The following is a 15,622-nucleotide window of genomic DNA, read 5'->3' as shown; positions in this document are numbered from 1 at the left end:
TGCTCATCGGAAATACACAAAGTGAAGCGGCGGAAGACTTTATGCTTACTCCTTATTTTCTTCAAGAGAACATTACTCCGCTTCCCTTCTTTGAGACGCAAGACCATGGTGACAATGAGGAGTCCCCGTTAAGTATTTATGCCATATGCTGTAGAGCTATTCTGCTTTTAGTCTCAGGATGTGGCTTGAATGTCTTACTTGTTGTGTGTTATTTGTTGATATTTGGCCAAATATGGTTTTCCTTGGATGATATGTGATCATGTGAGTTTCAGAGGAATCAAATTGCTTATTTGTTGTTGGTTGATTAAAGACTGTAATATTCTAGTCAGTACCTACTCAAAGCAATTTAAACATCTGAGAAGAAGGCATATGTGATGGACTGCTAGCTGGTACATTCAGTAATTACCAGCTGGACTGTTAACTGGTACACTTGGTTATGCTGCAAGTGCAATAGGTTGCGTCCACACATGGCAATCCTTTGGGTAGAGGACCAGAATTGACCACACTTTGCACTCTGCGGTTTTTGATATCGACAGCTCGAACCCATGAGTTTGGAGTCCTGTCATTGATGCTCCATGGATGTAGCGCCGCTGCCGCCGCGGCCCGTCGTCAACGCTCGCTGCACAAATTGCGCGGTCGACAACCACAAGTAAAAAAACAACATTGAATGGATGTAGCAAAATACATCGTCTATAGTAGCAAAAAACATCGACAGTTGCAGCAAAACAAAAAATGTCGCCGTCATCGCGGGGCACAGCTCTGCTCCCATGGATTAGGCGAGAAAAGTCACCGGTAGTAGCAAAACAACGATACGGTTGCAGCAAAAAGTTTTGCCTCGTTGCCGGTCGTAGCTTTTCCCCTTGCCGGTTGAAACTTTCCACACATATGATTGAAACATTCTCTATCACGGTTGCAACTTTTCTGATTGCACAGTGTCTCGTTGTAGTTTTCTCTCTTAATGGTTGGAGCTTTTCTCAATTACGATCGAAGCTTTTCTATCAATGGTTGCAGTTATTTCTCTTTTTAAGCAATGCTTGGTTAAGACTTTCTCTAAGGGAGGGGACAACAAAGAGATAAGGTGGGGCCAGCAAGTGCTCCTGCCATACGATTTCCTACGATCAACGTCCCGCAGTCCCGCGTACAAACATTTTCCTTATTCTAAGCAGTCCCGGAAAGGAAAGTGTTCATAGTCTAGACAGTGCCTTGGACGTATTAAAAGCTGAAACATTATTGGGACAGGATGGTATGCCTTCGACAGGTTAAGGTGGAATATATTTTGACAAATTGGTGTTTTACTCTTCTGAACGAGCAAGCAAGACTTCTGCTATTACAAAATTACTATACAAAGAAAAGGAAAATAAGGTTCTAAGTTTCCAGCAGTTCATCCATGGATATGTGCCTATTTGTATTTTATACCACATCCAGTGTTGAATAGGCGCAAATAACATAGTGACAAACATAAAAGGCAATCAGATATAACTCAACTGTGTAGTCATTCACGAGCATAGTACAGCTGAAAAAGCAATCAAGTTAACATGGGTTATTTGGTGTGTGTTTTCCTGGTATTTAGTGCGATAATAATGAACACTTGGAAAATAAAATAAACAAATTCAGTCGTGTCGAGAAAACAATTCCAGATAGTGATCCAACCATAGCTTGCTTGATCTTATCATTCATTGGCTATAGAACAACAACAAGCATGGATTATCAAGGAAACAACAATATTTCTATTATAATGGTCCCACCTGGAAATTTAGGATTGCAAGTTTATGAATGGAAATAATAAGTACATACTTTCCAAAATTGGGGACACCAGCTCCACAAGCACAAACAGCTGTTAATTACAGAAGGAAGCCTTAGATGAGTTAAACCTACACTGAGGACTAAATGAAGCAAAGTAGGATCTGGTTTAGACGAAACAGAAGAAACGGTGCAGCTATTATACTTTGAGACCTTAAAATCGGGTGAGTCAAATGAAATGATAAAACTATCAAGAATCCAGTTAATAACAAACAAGACACAGTCCCATGAGTCTGAATCCAGTTAATGTGATATTGATTGGGGACTAGCTACTATGAAGGTTCAGTCATTCTGTGTCCTATTAACTTAAGCAGCTCATGACCTAGTAGGTTAGTAGTGGAAGGTTCTGTCTGTTTGTGACCTTTAACAGTGACATACTATAGAATTTCAGCAAGTGACCTATCAGGCTACCGTTACAATTGCTGATCAGGTAAAAATAAACACCCCTCTCAAAGTTTGAACAAGTTTCAGAGCTTAACACCTGACTGTTCAGTTGAGTATAATACAGATATCAATTGAGGTTCACATCACACAATGAAGAATGGACAAACATGACACTAACAGTACACTAACCTGATTAATACAGTTGCTGTCGTGTGAATTTATTCAGATGCAATCCTTCCTGGTCACATGCTTCCACATGATCAAGCCACATCTGCATACTGGTGTAAATATGACCCTGTGAGTACCAGCTTCAACATTAAATCTCAAATTGTGTAAGAAAGCATGGTTAAATCACAGAAAATCGCATGAATGTTTCAACAAGACATAGTGCTGCCAGTCTGAGGTGCTTCGATTCACTATATTGGAAGCTTGTTGATCTCCCTCTATGCCTGAATTGCAAATCAGGAGGGATGGAGGGGTCGGCAGAGGCCAGATGCGGTGAGGTTGGTGGAGCAGGGTGTGCGTCGGGCCGACGTTCCATGTAATCTCGGCTGCGGCGGCGCACATGAACGGTGTGTGTGCCGAAGAAGTGCGCAACCCTCGGGCCGGCGGCTGTCGTCCGGGCCAGGCGGAGGAGGAGGGCGACGCTGCAGCCGACTGAGAGGGGATTTTTGAGGTGGGCCGTGGGAGCCCAGGAAGGAAATCCATGGCGGCCTAGTACAGTACGAAAGAAGAAGGAAGGGGGTGATGGATTAGTCCCACCTCGCGGAGCGGAGCGGGCGGGCGAAGGCGCGGGGCGTACAAATAGGGGGGCAGGGGCTAGCGGTGAAGGTTGCCTTAAACTAATGAGTAAGGAAAACAAAGCGGTGCGGTGAGAGCCGCTCGCGGTGCGGGTTCAAAACCCGCACGGCAATTTTTGCAGGGGGAAGAGGCTGGCGCCGGCACGGACACTGCTTACTTTGCAGGACTTGCCTGTGCGGGCCTCCCCACCCACCAAATCATATAAATCTAAACGTTTTTATTATTATTATTATTATTTCTGTTTGTTTGTTTGGGCCGCGTAGCATTACGTTGGGACAGACTAAGTTGGGTCACTAATGTGTACGCTGTTGTATCCATATCCTCTTCTTCTTCTTTTTTTTTGAGAGAGCACCTTATCCTCTTCTGGAGCGTCGCGAGCCATCCAAATCCATCCCTATCTTCGCGTTCCCTTCTCGCGCCTCTCTCCCTCTCGTTCTCCTATGGCCATGGAAGCGCCACACACCTGCTCCCAGCACACAGAAAGCGACCGCTGACGCAGCTAGCTGGGCCGCCGGCGCCAATGCTGCAGATGGGTGTGCCCGTGCCCCCCTCGCCGGAGTCGCGCGGCGGTACTACAACGGGGAGCCAACGGTGTTCCGTGTTTGCTTCAGGCGAGCGGCGCGTGCTCCAACCAGGGGGCTCGCCGGTTGCAATGGAGCAACGATGGAGGCCCTCGAAGCTGCGACGGAGCATCACCGGTGTCTGGCGGTGCTACAACTGAGCATCGTCGGAGCCCGTTGCTGCTGCAACTCCGGCGATGTTGCCTTCAAGCTGTTGGAAGGCCGTCGGTGTTGCAATGGAGCAATGACGGGTTGCTGGAAGCATAACCGACGCTGCAATGGAGCTCCGCCGGGCGCCGCCGATGCTTCGTTGGAACTTCGTCGGCGCTGCAATGGAGCTTCGCCGGGCGCCGTCGATGCTGCGTTGGAGCTTCGCCGGCGCTGCAATGGACTTCGCCGGACGCGGTCGGTACTGCGTTGAGCTGCATTGAAGCTTTGCCGGGTGTCATCAGCGCTGCATTGAAACTGTAGCATGCTCGCTGCTGCCCTGCCTTGGTGCAATCTGACGGCCACCATCGGGCTGATCGGACGGTTAGTTAGGCGGATGATTTCTTTGGGAAATCATTCGGACGATTTGTAGCAGCCGCCATCACGTAAACTTTTTAAAAATGTTGAAAGGTTGTAAAAATATACTTATGTAATGAAAAAAACATACGTTGCATTTATAAAATGTTTCATAACATATTTAAAAATGTTTATACAATGTAATAAAATGTCATATAGTTTTGAAAATGTTTTCTAACATCCAAACATATTTAATATGTATTTGAATAAAGCCTTAAAAACTTGTATTTGGAAAACTATTAGTCATATATGTAAAATGTCAAACTGGTATAAAATTGTTTTTAGATGTATACCTACAACGGATAGTGTGTATTAAATTAATGGACATCAAAACTTACATTTTAAAAAATGTTAACTATGTATTTGTAAAATGTTAGACGTGTATTTGAAAAAAAAAATGCTAAACATGTAATATTGTTTCCAAGGAATATTAATCATGCTAAAAATGTTTCTGATGTATACAAATATATTAATCATGTGTTTTGAAAAATGCCAATCATGTAATATTACATGTTAAGCTACATCTTAAGGGAAGTCACTCTAAGAAAAACCTTTTAAAATAAATCCATGCATATTGTTTTGGGTAGACATGAAGAGTTGACCAGATAAAATGTTGTTTGTTATTTAATATCAACATCTGTTCATTAAACTTTTCACCTTATTTGATCTGGTGGTTAAACCACACGCACGGGGCAGCGACCATGAGGTCGAACCGTGCCGTATGTTTCTTCGTTAAACTTTTCGCCTTATTTGATCTGGTGGCTATCATTACACTGCACCTTAAAGCAGGTCGTGGGTTTTAACTTTGCCATCATCCATTTTTCATTTTATTTGAGCGGCTTGTTACACAATAAATAAATAAAATGCAAGGTGTTTGTGAAAAAAAATACAGTGCGCAGCAGCCCCTTATTAACATTTTTTATCTGGGGGCTTCTACGCAAATAAAAAAATGCAAGGGTCTTTTCTGCAAGAAAATCCAATGTGCTCTCAGCAACCAACCGCTAGCAGCCAGTCACTTCCCGCCACATTTGACCGGATACCGTAGGATGTGACCGTATTTGCACGCACGTGCAGGTTTGATGATCAGAAACACGTATTTTGCAAGTTTATATATCAAACTGACCGTCGCGTGCATTGGTTTCCTCTGTATTTTGACCAGAAATTTACTAACTGGTTTATTGATTCCCTTTGTATTTTGACCAAAGATTTTACTATCAAAATATTAACGCATGTCACCAAAAATTATATTGTTGGAATCATTCCATTAAAAAAATGTATATCTCATTGTCTATATAAAAGAACTTTATTGTAAAAAAGAACTTAACCATTGATTGCACATTACCAGCCGTATCACTATGTCTGTTCATGCTCTTACTGCAAATTAAACTGCAGCAGCAGACACCCACGGTGAAGAAAAGAAATGGTGGTTGGATCAAACCACCAAGAGGTCAGGTGAAGTTGAATGTCAATGCTGCTTTTGATGTAGACCTTCTTGCGGGCGCTTCCGCTGCTGTAATTCGTTACGCCGATGGGATTTTCATTGCAGCCTGAAATTGAAAGATTGATCTCCGCATGGACGTCTTATCTGCGGAAGGTACAGCTCTGAAACTCGGTCTACAGTTGGCACAGTCCATCGGCTGAAACAGGATTGTATTGCAACCAATTCAAACAACTCAGATTTCATGAGCATCATGCAAGAAGGTGGAAGATCAGCGGGCATTCCTGCAGCCATCTTTGACGACTGCTATAATTTAGTTTGTGTAGCTGTTTTCCAGCATTGTTTTAGATAATGTAATGTTGTTGCTCATATGCTTCGGAATGGCTTGATGAACCAACCCGTGAGATTATCCCACTAGTGATTGATGATGTAACTCGTGTCAAAGTTTTAAAAGATTGGGTGGTTAATATAAAAATAAATCAATCAATGGTGAACTCTTTATCTCATACTCCCTCCATTCCATAATGTAATGCGTTTTTTTGGCACTAGTCTAGTGTCAAAAAACATCTTAGATTATGGGACAGAGGGAGTATAAAAGAAAATGATATTTACATTCCTACCTCTAATTGGCGCCCACTTATCTGTTTTTTATCTAAGTTTGCAAGCGCCCTCAATTTCAAAACTTGAATTAAATGTGCTCACACCTATTAATACGGATGCTTTTGTAACACTTTCTGTTTACATGGTACTTATGAATTATAATTTTTTAATATCAATTACAAGGATAAATTATTACCCTTTATAGATTAAGGGACAACAAGAATTTCATTTTAGGCCGGCCGCTCGCTAGACTTGTCAAAAAATAAAGTGAGCTAGTGGGCCGGCCCAAAGAAGGAACAGGTAGGTTTCCATCCCGCGATAGAATTCCGTCCCAAATCCCCCAAACCTCCATCGCTGGGTCTCCGGCGAGCTCTCCGGTGAGGCGAATGCCAAACCTCCATCGCTGGGTCTTCTAAAAGGATTTCCTCTATCAAAATAAAGAAGAAAAACAAACCGCTCCCCCATCCAAATCGATCGATCCATCTCAACCTAGGTTTCCGGCGAGGCGATGGCCAGCCTCTGTGCCAAGGCCAGCGCCGGCCATCTCCGCGTCTACGGCCCGGCGTTGTTTCACGAAGGCGCCCTGTCCATGGAGGAGAGGGAGCAGGACACATCACTCCTCCTCCTCAAGATCGGGCACCACCGCGACGAAGCCGTCAAGCTGCTCGCCTCACACCCCGATCTGCTACGCTTCCTCGAGGCGGCGACCTGCGTCGGCCTGCTCGATCCGGTCTCCAACATAGTCGTCAGCGCCCTGCTTGCCGCCGCCGCAGATCCCGTCGGCGTCGACGGGCCCAAGCTCATGGACATGGAGCGGCGCTCCCTCGATGGCCTCGTCGCCTTCCTCACCTGCTTCTTCCCTTACCTCACCGACTGGGAGGCCGTCAGGTACCTTCTCCTCGCCGAAGCCGACCCCCTCGTCGCCGCGCGCATCGTCGTCGAGGACCGCCGCACCAAGTGCTTCCGCCCAGGCTCCGCGGCCACCAACGGCGCCCTCAGGCTCGCTCTCAAGTGCGCAACGATGGCCGCCAAGCATCCGTGTCCCTCCGAGCTCGCGGGCGTTTGGCTGTCCTTGTGCTCCTCCCTCGACACCCTCAAGAAGGCCGTCTCTTTGCTCTCGGCGGTGAGCACGCCGCCAAGGTGACCCACCAGTATTCCTGGTCACTAAGGCGAGTGCTCCTATATACGATCCATGGTTTCTACCTGCAGGCGCTCGCCAGGATGCCGGGCGGCGAGCTGCGGTCTCGTTACCACCGGAGCATGCTCAAGGCTGGCCATTGCTACGGCCCTTTCGATCCTGTCACCAACATCATCGTCAACACCATCTGGTACGAAGTCACATTCCCACCACTGAGTCAACTGGACGAGCTCGACATCCTCGGCACCTTGAACCTGATGCGGATTGAAGCACGATCCTTGTATGGACTTGTCTCTTTCCTCTGCACCCATGACATAGATCTCAATGCCAATCAGGCCATAAGGTTCCTGCTCGACACGGATCTCAACTTGGCCGCGACAAAGCTGTGCAGCGGTGTTCAGGAAGAACAAGAAGCCTTCAGGGATGCTGCAATTGCGGCATGGCACCCCAGACCCGATGCCCAAGCAGGATTCCTCTGTTCATGCTGGAAGCCTCAAGTCCTGTCGCTGCTGACAGATAATGGGGGCCAACAACAGCTCTCCTCTCAGTGTGTCCAGCAGCTTGCCATGCTCTTGTCATCTGCTTTCAATTCCACTGGCATGTCAGCCCAGCAGAAGCAGCCAGTTGCCGTTTACGAACGGGCGTTCAATCTCAGCATGTCAGAGGGACGCAAACAGCGAAGGGATCATAAAAGAATCTCCAGAAAGGTCAAGGCTGCACTAAGCAGATATGAGATGCAGAATTCGGTGAGTTATTTATCCCTCAGAAGATACCTCTATATATATTTGTTTGTTTGTGTCCAAAATTACATCAAGAAAAAGCCACTCGACCAAAACAGCTGATGGACCTCCTTTGATTAGTTAATTTATCCTACAGCCCACAGAAACCTCTACATCTTTTAATAGCAATTCCATCAGTTTAAAGGCCTAGTTGATCAAAACATGTGTTGGAACTTGCTGCTACCAACCTCCATGGACGCTTATTAGCTTGACTGAATGTGCTGCTTCTTGTGATAAGCTCGAAATGTTCATTTATGTATTCCTTTTGATTATCCCGCTGAACTGTGGCCACACACGGCACCGTGTAAACAGAGTTTGGCTAAGGCCAAGAAGTTTATTTATTTATTTCAGTGCATGATTTGGAAGTTCCCCTTAATTATATTCGAATGCCACACCTGCTGATTTTCTCGTTTTCTGCCGTCTTGCAGGGGCACGCCTGTTATCAGCTTCATGTCATCTGCGGTGTGAACATATCCGTATCTGGCCGTGACTGGAAGCGAAAAACTCGTTTTGATGATGACTACTACCATCACATACATGCCAACTTTCTGGTGATGCGGGATGTTGGCTCTGTAGGTTCAGTTCCAGTACTCTTCTTTGCTGAACTTAGCAATGACGATGATGGCGACAAGGATAGCCAGCTTTTATGTTGCCCCGTGGATTTTCCAACACCAGGGGCTGGTATGCTCCCGCTCTTATGTTTAAGATAAGATTTTCTTTGTCATCAGATAGATAGATATGGATCTTCATTAACTGTTCTGATGCTCATATCACACACACAATCAACTCACCAGAATCTTACTTCTGAAGTCAAGATAGGAAGTATTCCCTATGTAACTTAATGTAAGACGTTTTTTAAAAACATCTTGTATTAAGTTAGAGAGGGAGTATATGCTTATATATTGTGTAGATTAAATACTGATGTTGTCTGTTTTGTTAAAAAAAAATTAAGTGCGTGTAAATCTCTGCTACGATTACTAATTGTGGTCTGCATACGTGTGTCAGAGCCAGTGCGCTGCCTTTTCTGCGAGCTAGAAGGGATCAGGATTGTGCACCCGGCTAGTGGGGAGGGATTCCATGGGCACGAGGTGGAGTTTGGGAAGATGGTCCGCGGAGAAGATCTATATGACAACGGCTACTACCGGGAGGTGTACAACAACGACCGCATTCTAAGTAATAGCGATTATATTACGAACTGGATCCACGATGGACTCGAGGAGGACTACATGTACCTAGGTAGCAATGACTTCACCATCAAGGAAGACGACGGTCATGAGTCGGATGATTATGGAGACGAGTAGTGGTGCTGGTGATCAAGGAGTCTTGTGTATTGCTGATGCCTGTGGCCGTAGTTTTTCTGCTCCTTTAAACGTTGTGGTCCTTTTGTCTCTAGTTCTCTCTAGTGCATTGAACTCTACTGTTGTGGTTGCAGGTGATACCAGGTTTTCACGTAGCGAGTGCTTTGATAGTTTGATGGCGATCACTCACAGCGGGTTCCCCTCAGCTCTCTGCCTCTCTTTTCCATTCCCAGTTTGCTGATCTTGTAAGAACTAAATATCTCGGTTGAGCGATTAATGGAAAGGGGTTAGCCCAGTTGGAAAAGAGGAAAACTGTTTGTTTCTTTGGAATCTGTTGGCATCCGTATGTAGTCCATATTGAAATCTCTAGAAAGACTTGTATTTAGAATCGGAGGGAGTATTAAGTTACAGAGGGATTATGTAGGTTAAATACTGATGTTGTTTGTTTTGTTAAAAAAAGGTGTGTGTGTGTGTGTAAATCTCTGCTATGTTTAATAGAGGAAAGAGAATTAGTACAAGTGAGGATACAACACATGACACGAACGCAGAAGGGCGTGAACATGGTGCCCGGCGCAGAAAGACATGGGATGCTTGACCGAAATAAGGTAATAATAACACAGCTAAACCCCCCATGCGAGGCGGGAGATTGCTCACGAGAAATGTGGAAACTAATTGGAGCACCCCTTTGCCGAATAAGGTGAGAATTTTTGCTTGAAGAGTAGCCTGGGACAGCGCTTGTCCTGATTGTTGTGGCTACAAGACTGAAACTAGATTTCGTGCTACAGTAGACTGTACTAAAGCCAAAGCTTTAAGAAACGAAATGAGAAAATCCCAGAGCTTGTTTCCGCAGGGCTGCTTTCTAGTATTCTGGACCGGATTGGCTCTTGCTGCTTCTTTCAAGAATTTTTGAGGGTTCTCATGATTTCCTGGACAGTATTCTGGATTTTTTTTTGTGTGAAACATTGACAAATGTTTTTGTAGCTTGCAAAATTTGATCATGAAATGACATTCGTGGGAAATGTGGGGAAAAAATTGATGCTCCAAAATGCGTTTGAAAATAACATTTTGGAGCATTGATTTTTTTTTTCACGATTTCCACGGATGACATATGGTGATGAAATTTTGCAAGCTAACAAATATTTTGTCAATGTTTCACGCCAAAAAAAAATCAATCTTCTTTGAATTTTGTCAGCTACTCCCTCCGTCTAAGATTAGCAAGGAGTGTTTGAGGCAAGAGGAAAAATAAAGAAATTGTAAAAAGAGGCTGAAGTAGATGTTAGATTTTCTATGAAATGTAGTACAAAAGATTTCATAGGAAAAATTCCTATAAAATCCAATGCTATGAATCAAAGCACCAACGTAAGAAAAAATTCTGAGGATTTCAATCTTCCAAAAATTCTATAGAATTCCTTTAAACCAAAGGAGCCCTAGATGTCCAGACAAGACGTTCCAGACATGATAGATGCAAATCATGCACATTCTATCCTGCACTAATACCTACAGTAGCACACACAACAATGTTACTTTTTTTTGATATGCACTGTAAATAGAAAGGCAGTTTTTGGTTCCAAAAACTACTTGTTAGGTCGGACAGACTTGCTAATCCTATATAAATTATAAACGAATAAATGAACTATAGCTGCTGCTACTTAACCGAGGATCATAAGTGCAGGCAAGCGAATACTACACCCAACACAGCAAAATGAATTACTCTATTCACCATCACTTGATTCTTCGTCACATATTACTCCAGGTCGTCAACCTCCTCCTCGCTTTCATCTTCCTCGATGTTGAAGTCATTGCTACCGAGGTACATGCAATCCTCGTCGAGTCCGTCGTGCACCCACTTGGCAACATATTCACTGTGCTTTAAGATTTGATGGTTGGTGTAGGGCTCGATGTCGCCCTCGGGATAGTAGTCATTATTGTACAGGTTTTCTCCGCGGACCATCTTCTCGAACTCCGCCTCGTGCCCATGGAATCTCTCCAGGGCCGGGTGCACAATCCTGATTCCTTGATGCTCGCAGAAAAGGCAGCGGACTAGTCCTGCTGTAAAAAGATGCACAAGATGAAGCACACAGTAATGAGATTAAATTATGATGAATCTGCATGCACTTAATTTTTCCAAGAATTTTTAGCAGGAATTTTGCTCTAGCTTGGAAAGTTATGCTGATGAATTGACTCTGCTTATACGTGTGCAAAAGCCTACTTTTCAGTTGCTCAGGCTAAACAGGCAGTATACTTGTGGTCCTTTAGAATGTTTGTAACAATATGATCATACAAATTAGGAAATCTACTTAACTAATTCAACGATTACAGCCAGATTCGATTGTGGTATGTAAACTATCAACTTCCTAGTGAATGTAACCATCTACATATCATCTACAATAGACATGGATGGCAGCGCATGACATGAGCAAGAACTATTTATGAAGAACCATATCCATATGATGAAAAAAAGGAACCTTAAACAGAGGAGAAGGAACGTGTGTATATACCAGCGCCTGGTGGTGGCAAATCCATGGGGCAACACAGAAGCTGGCTATCCTGGTCGTCGTCGTGGTTGCTAAGCTCGGCAAAGAAGAGTACAGGAGCTGAAACTATGCCGGCCACATTTCGAGTCGCCAGAAAGTTGGCATGGGTGTGATGGTAGTAGTCATCATTAGGATCAAGTCCTGGCTTCAAGCCCGAGCCTTCGCAGTTGTCAGGACCTGACACACATTCATTCACACCACACACCACATGAAGCCGATAAGAGTGTCCCTGTAAGATTGCAAGAGGCAAGTGAATCAGCAAGTGAGTGTAAAGTAGAACTAAGGGAAGATCAATATCCCCTCTTTTCAGACCACTACGGTCTCATGGCACATCCTAATCAAACTTGATCTCATAGCACTACTTGTTTGAACATTATTCTAGAGCTCCAGATGATAATGCTTGTCCTTCGGGTAGGAATTAACTCAATCATCAGGATCTTACCCAATAAAGTGGAGGATCGGTGCGAAACTAAAAAGTGGGTCTTTATAGCTATTAAAAAGCAATTACGGGGAAGACCTGTTTTTATCCCTAGCTGTCTTTATTGTTCAATCAGAAGTAGGGCACCAACAATTTTTATTTCGAAATACTTATCTTTGTCGATGCAACAGTAACTGAAAAACTTACCAAATTGTATTGCAAAAGAGCCCAGTTGTTCCAAAATATTTGAAATATCAATGGGTCATACGCAGTTTCATTTGGAATAAAAATCTCCGAGTATCTTTTACTATACGTACAACTCTTTATCAGAATTATTTTTACCCATAATGAGAGCGGTCACAGTAGAAGAAGAATGGAAGCTCTTCATCAGAATTATTTTTACCCATAATGAGAGCGGTCACAGTAGAAGAAGAAAGGAAGCTCTTTATCAGAGTTATGTTTACCCATAATGAGTGCAGTCACAGTAGAAGAAGAATGGAAGCTCTTTATCAGAATTCTTTTTACCCATAATGAGTGCAGTCACAGTAGAAGAAGAACACAAGCTCTTACTATCAGCCGATGAGCAATGGGGCAGTGTGGTGCATGAGTAGTAACTAGTAAATGAAAAACCAAAAGATTGCTGTGCATGACTAGTAGTGTGGTGCACGACTGAGAGGGATGCGTATGCAGCAGTGCAGATTCCCAGGAAGAAGTAAATGATATATTCTTTATTGCCTTGACAATTCCCAGCTAATGTAATGATTAACACTATGAAGTAGAGTATAAGACTAACAGCCTCTAAAAAATGAAAGTAAAACTAATAGTAGTATATGGTACTTCAGGAAAAAACTGGGGCCCCAAAATTTTGGGGACCTGCCAGACAGGGGCCCGTCAATTATGCAGTGAAGCAAACTTCTTGGGCTTGTCCAAAATTTGTTTACATGTGGCAACGATTCAGTAGGATTATAAACGAAAAAGATATATGAACTTTCACAAGATGAACTGCAGGGCTTTCAGTCAGTCTGATAATGAATCAAGGGAAGTCGTGTAGGTTTTTGGTTGATATAATTTGGTTAAAAATAAATATAGAGGTATCCGAGGGATAAACTAACTCACTGAATTCTGCTTCTCATATCTCATTAGTGCAGCCTTGACCTTTGCGGAGATCCTTCTATGAGCCCTTCGCTGTTTACGTCCCTCAGACATGGTAAAATGGAACTGCCGTTCAGAAATGGGAGCTGGCCTCTGCTGATGGGTTGGGACACCAACAATGGAATGGTATTCAGAGCACAATAGCGTGTGTATCTGGTGGACACATTGAGAGGAGAGCTGATACTGGCCTCCATCTTGTAGCAGTGACAGGACACGAGGCGCTACCAACATCGCCTTTAATGAACTGAGGAATCCTGCTTGGGCGTCGGGTCTGGGGTGCCATGCCGCAATGGCAGCAGCCCGGTAGGCTTCTTGTTCTTCCTTGACACTGCTGCAGTGCTTTGTTGCGGACAAATTGAGTGCCGTGTCGAGCAGGAACCTTATGGCCTGATCGGCGTTGAGATCTTGGTAACAGGTGCAGAGGAAGGAGACAAGTCCGTAGAAGGATCGTGCTTCAATCCGCATTAGGCACAATGTGCCGACAATGTCGAGCTCGTCTTGCTGACTCAGTGGTGGGAAGTTGGCTTGGTACCAGATGGTGTTGACGATGATGTTCAAGACGGGGTCAAACGGGCCGTAGCAATGTCCGGCATCGAGCAGGCTGCGGTGGTAACCAACCGGCAATCTGGCGAGAGCCTGCAGGTAGAATCCATGGATCGTATCGAGGAGCACTCGCGTCAGTGACCACGAATGCCGGTAGGTCAGCTTGGCGGCGTGCTTGCGGCAACGGGCAGCGAGTTTCCATGGCCTGACGAGGCTGCCATCAGGAGGAGGATGTGGGGAATGTGCCGTCTCCTTGACCAATGTGTGGAAGCTTTGGAGGATGTCGCGGGGGAAATCGGGCTGCACATCCGAGAGCAGGGGGACAACAGTGTGGAGGGAGGAGCTCAGCGACAGCCACACGTCGGCGAGCTGCGAGGGATACGGGTGCTTGGCGGCCACCATGGCGCAGTTGAGGGCCAGCTTGAGGGCGCCGCAGGCGGCGGCGGAGCCTTCGCGGAAGCACCTGACGCCGCGGTACTCGATGACGATGCGCGCGGCAACGATGGGGTCGGCTTCGGCGAGGAGAAGGTACCGGACGGCCTCCCAATCGGCGAGGTAAGGGAAGAAGCAGATGAGGAAGGCGACGAGGCCGTCCAGGGAGCGCCGCTCCATGTCCCTGAGCTCGGGCCCGTCCACCGCCGTCGGGCCTCCCGTGTCGACTGGAGCTTCTGCGGCGGCGAGGAGGGTGCTGGCGATTATGTTGGAGACCGGGTCGAGCAGTCCGACAGAGACGCCCAAGCAGACGTCGGAGCGCCACCGGACGGTGAGCCGCCTGAGGGCTTCCTCGTAGTGGTGCCGGATCTTGAGGAGGAGGAGTGACGCTTCTTGCTCTCTCTCCTTCATCAGCGGGGCGCCGTAGTCATGCAGCGCCGGACCGTAGACGCGGAGACGGCCGGTGCTGGCCTTGGCGTTGAGGCTGGCCATCGCCTCGCCGGCGGCGACCTAGGTGGAGATCGATTTGGGGAAATCTCTTTGGAAGGAAGGGTGGTTTGCTTGCTCAGTGTAGTGCCGTCCGGGCCCTGGGCCTAATTCATCAAAGCCCATCTCCCCTGCTTGAAGAGGAAAGCATACCCCACAAATCTCTCCTGATTTTTGTCAAAAAAGAAAAAAAAATCCCTCGTGATGGACTCAAAAAAAAATTCCCTCCTGATGGATCAAATCCCGTATAAACTCGAAAACCAGTTAAATCACCCTCTTTTCAAAAAAAAAAACTTAAATTACCCTCTGAACGATTCGAGTAGTGCTACCCGCCCCATGTCATTGCCGATTGACGGTGATCGAGTCGAGCTTGTCGAAGAAGAGGACACACAACACCGGTTGGTGCGCCTTGTAGAATAGGTCATAGACGTTCGACTCGCTCACCGAACCACATGGTCAACAACTCTAGGCCCTTGACGTTGACGATGATGAAGATGGCCTTGCACTCCCTCGCAAGGCCAAAATCACTATTTTGACCCTTTTTAGCAAGTTAAGCATGATTTGACCCTTGTCCTAATCTGTTTTGAGATCTGACCATTTTCCTACCGCCGGACCCGCTAGCAGTAGGGTATAACTACCTCTCACTAGGGGCTCCGGCGGTAGGGCACTTATCCACGTCAGCACCCATCGATGGG

At 45.6% G+C, this 15,622-nt stretch overlaps 1 protein-coding gene, 1 long non-coding RNA gene, 1 other non-coding gene and 1 pseudogene across 5 annotated transcripts; 2 read left to right on the top strand and 2 right to left on the bottom strand.

The window, feature by feature from the left end:
• Window positions 1-333: 333 nt before the first annotated feature.
• On the bottom strand, window positions 334-4,379 carry LOC147967795 (uncharacterized). The gene is made up of 2 exons (XR_015603877.1): window positions 2,374-4,379; window positions 334-619 (listed from the first exon to the last, which is right to left on the bottom strand). It is a non-coding gene; the product is annotated as an uncharacterized LOC147967795 (long non-coding RNA).
• On the top strand, window positions 3,017-3,173 carry LOC125511942 (U12 minor spliceosomal RNA). Its single transcript, XR_007285207.1, has one exon. It is a non-coding gene; the product is annotated as a U12 minor spliceosomal RNA (small nuclear RNA).
• Window positions 4,380-6,406: 2,027 nt separating the features above from the next.
• LOC125555520 (uncharacterized) lies at window positions 6,407-9,870 on the top strand (annotated as a pseudogene). The gene is made up of 3 exons (XR_015603876.1): window positions 6,407-8,031; window positions 8,493-8,745; window positions 9,070-9,870. The product of XR_015603876.1 is annotated as an uncharacterized LOC125555520 (transcript).
• An 852-nt stretch (window positions 9,871-10,722) lies between these two features.
• LOC125507704 (uncharacterized) lies at window positions 10,723-15,034 on the bottom strand. 2 transcript variants are annotated; one of them, XM_048672192.2, is made up of 3 exons: window positions 13,431-15,034; window positions 11,861-12,125; window positions 10,723-11,408 (listed from the first exon to the last, which is right to left on the bottom strand). In XM_048672192.2, exons 1-3 carry the CDS (start codon window positions 14,931-14,933, stop codon window positions 11,107-11,109), a joined length of 2,070 nt encoding a protein of 689 aa, XP_048528149.2. In that variant the 5' UTR covers window positions 14,934-15,034; the 3' UTR covers window positions 10,723-11,106. The 2 variants fall into 2 exon arrangements, with proteins under 2 accessions (XP_048528149.2, XP_048528148.2); XM_048672191.2 differs by having other exon boundaries at window positions 10,723-11,411; window positions 13,431-15,032.
• Between the last annotated feature and the right edge of the window lie 588 nt (window positions 15,035-15,622).

The sequence above is a fragment of the Triticum urartu genome, chromosome 5A, assembly GCF_056163025.1.
Source record: "Triticum urartu cultivar PI428250 chromosome 5A, HENAU_Tu73, whole genome shotgun sequence".
Classification (NCBI taxonomy): Eukaryota; Viridiplantae; Streptophyta; class Magnoliopsida; order Poales; family Poaceae; genus Triticum; species Triticum urartu.
This window is presented reverse-complemented; position numbering and strand designations above follow the sequence as displayed.

Bases quoted from the DNA above. Each gene is read 5' to 3' on its own strand.
- LOC125507704 (XM_048672191.2), bottom strand. From the start codon at position 14,933: ATGGCCAGCCTCAACGCCAAGGCCAGCACCGGCCGTCTCCGCGTCTAC. The intron at 12,126-13,430 runs GTGAGTTAGTTT...GCAATCTTACAG, and splicing joins GATATGAGAAGCAGAATTCA to GGACACTCTTATCGGCTTCA. The intron at 11,412-11,860 runs GTATATACACAC...ATCTTTTTACAG, and splicing joins TTTGCCACCACCAGGCGCTG to CAGGACTAGTCCGCTGCCTT.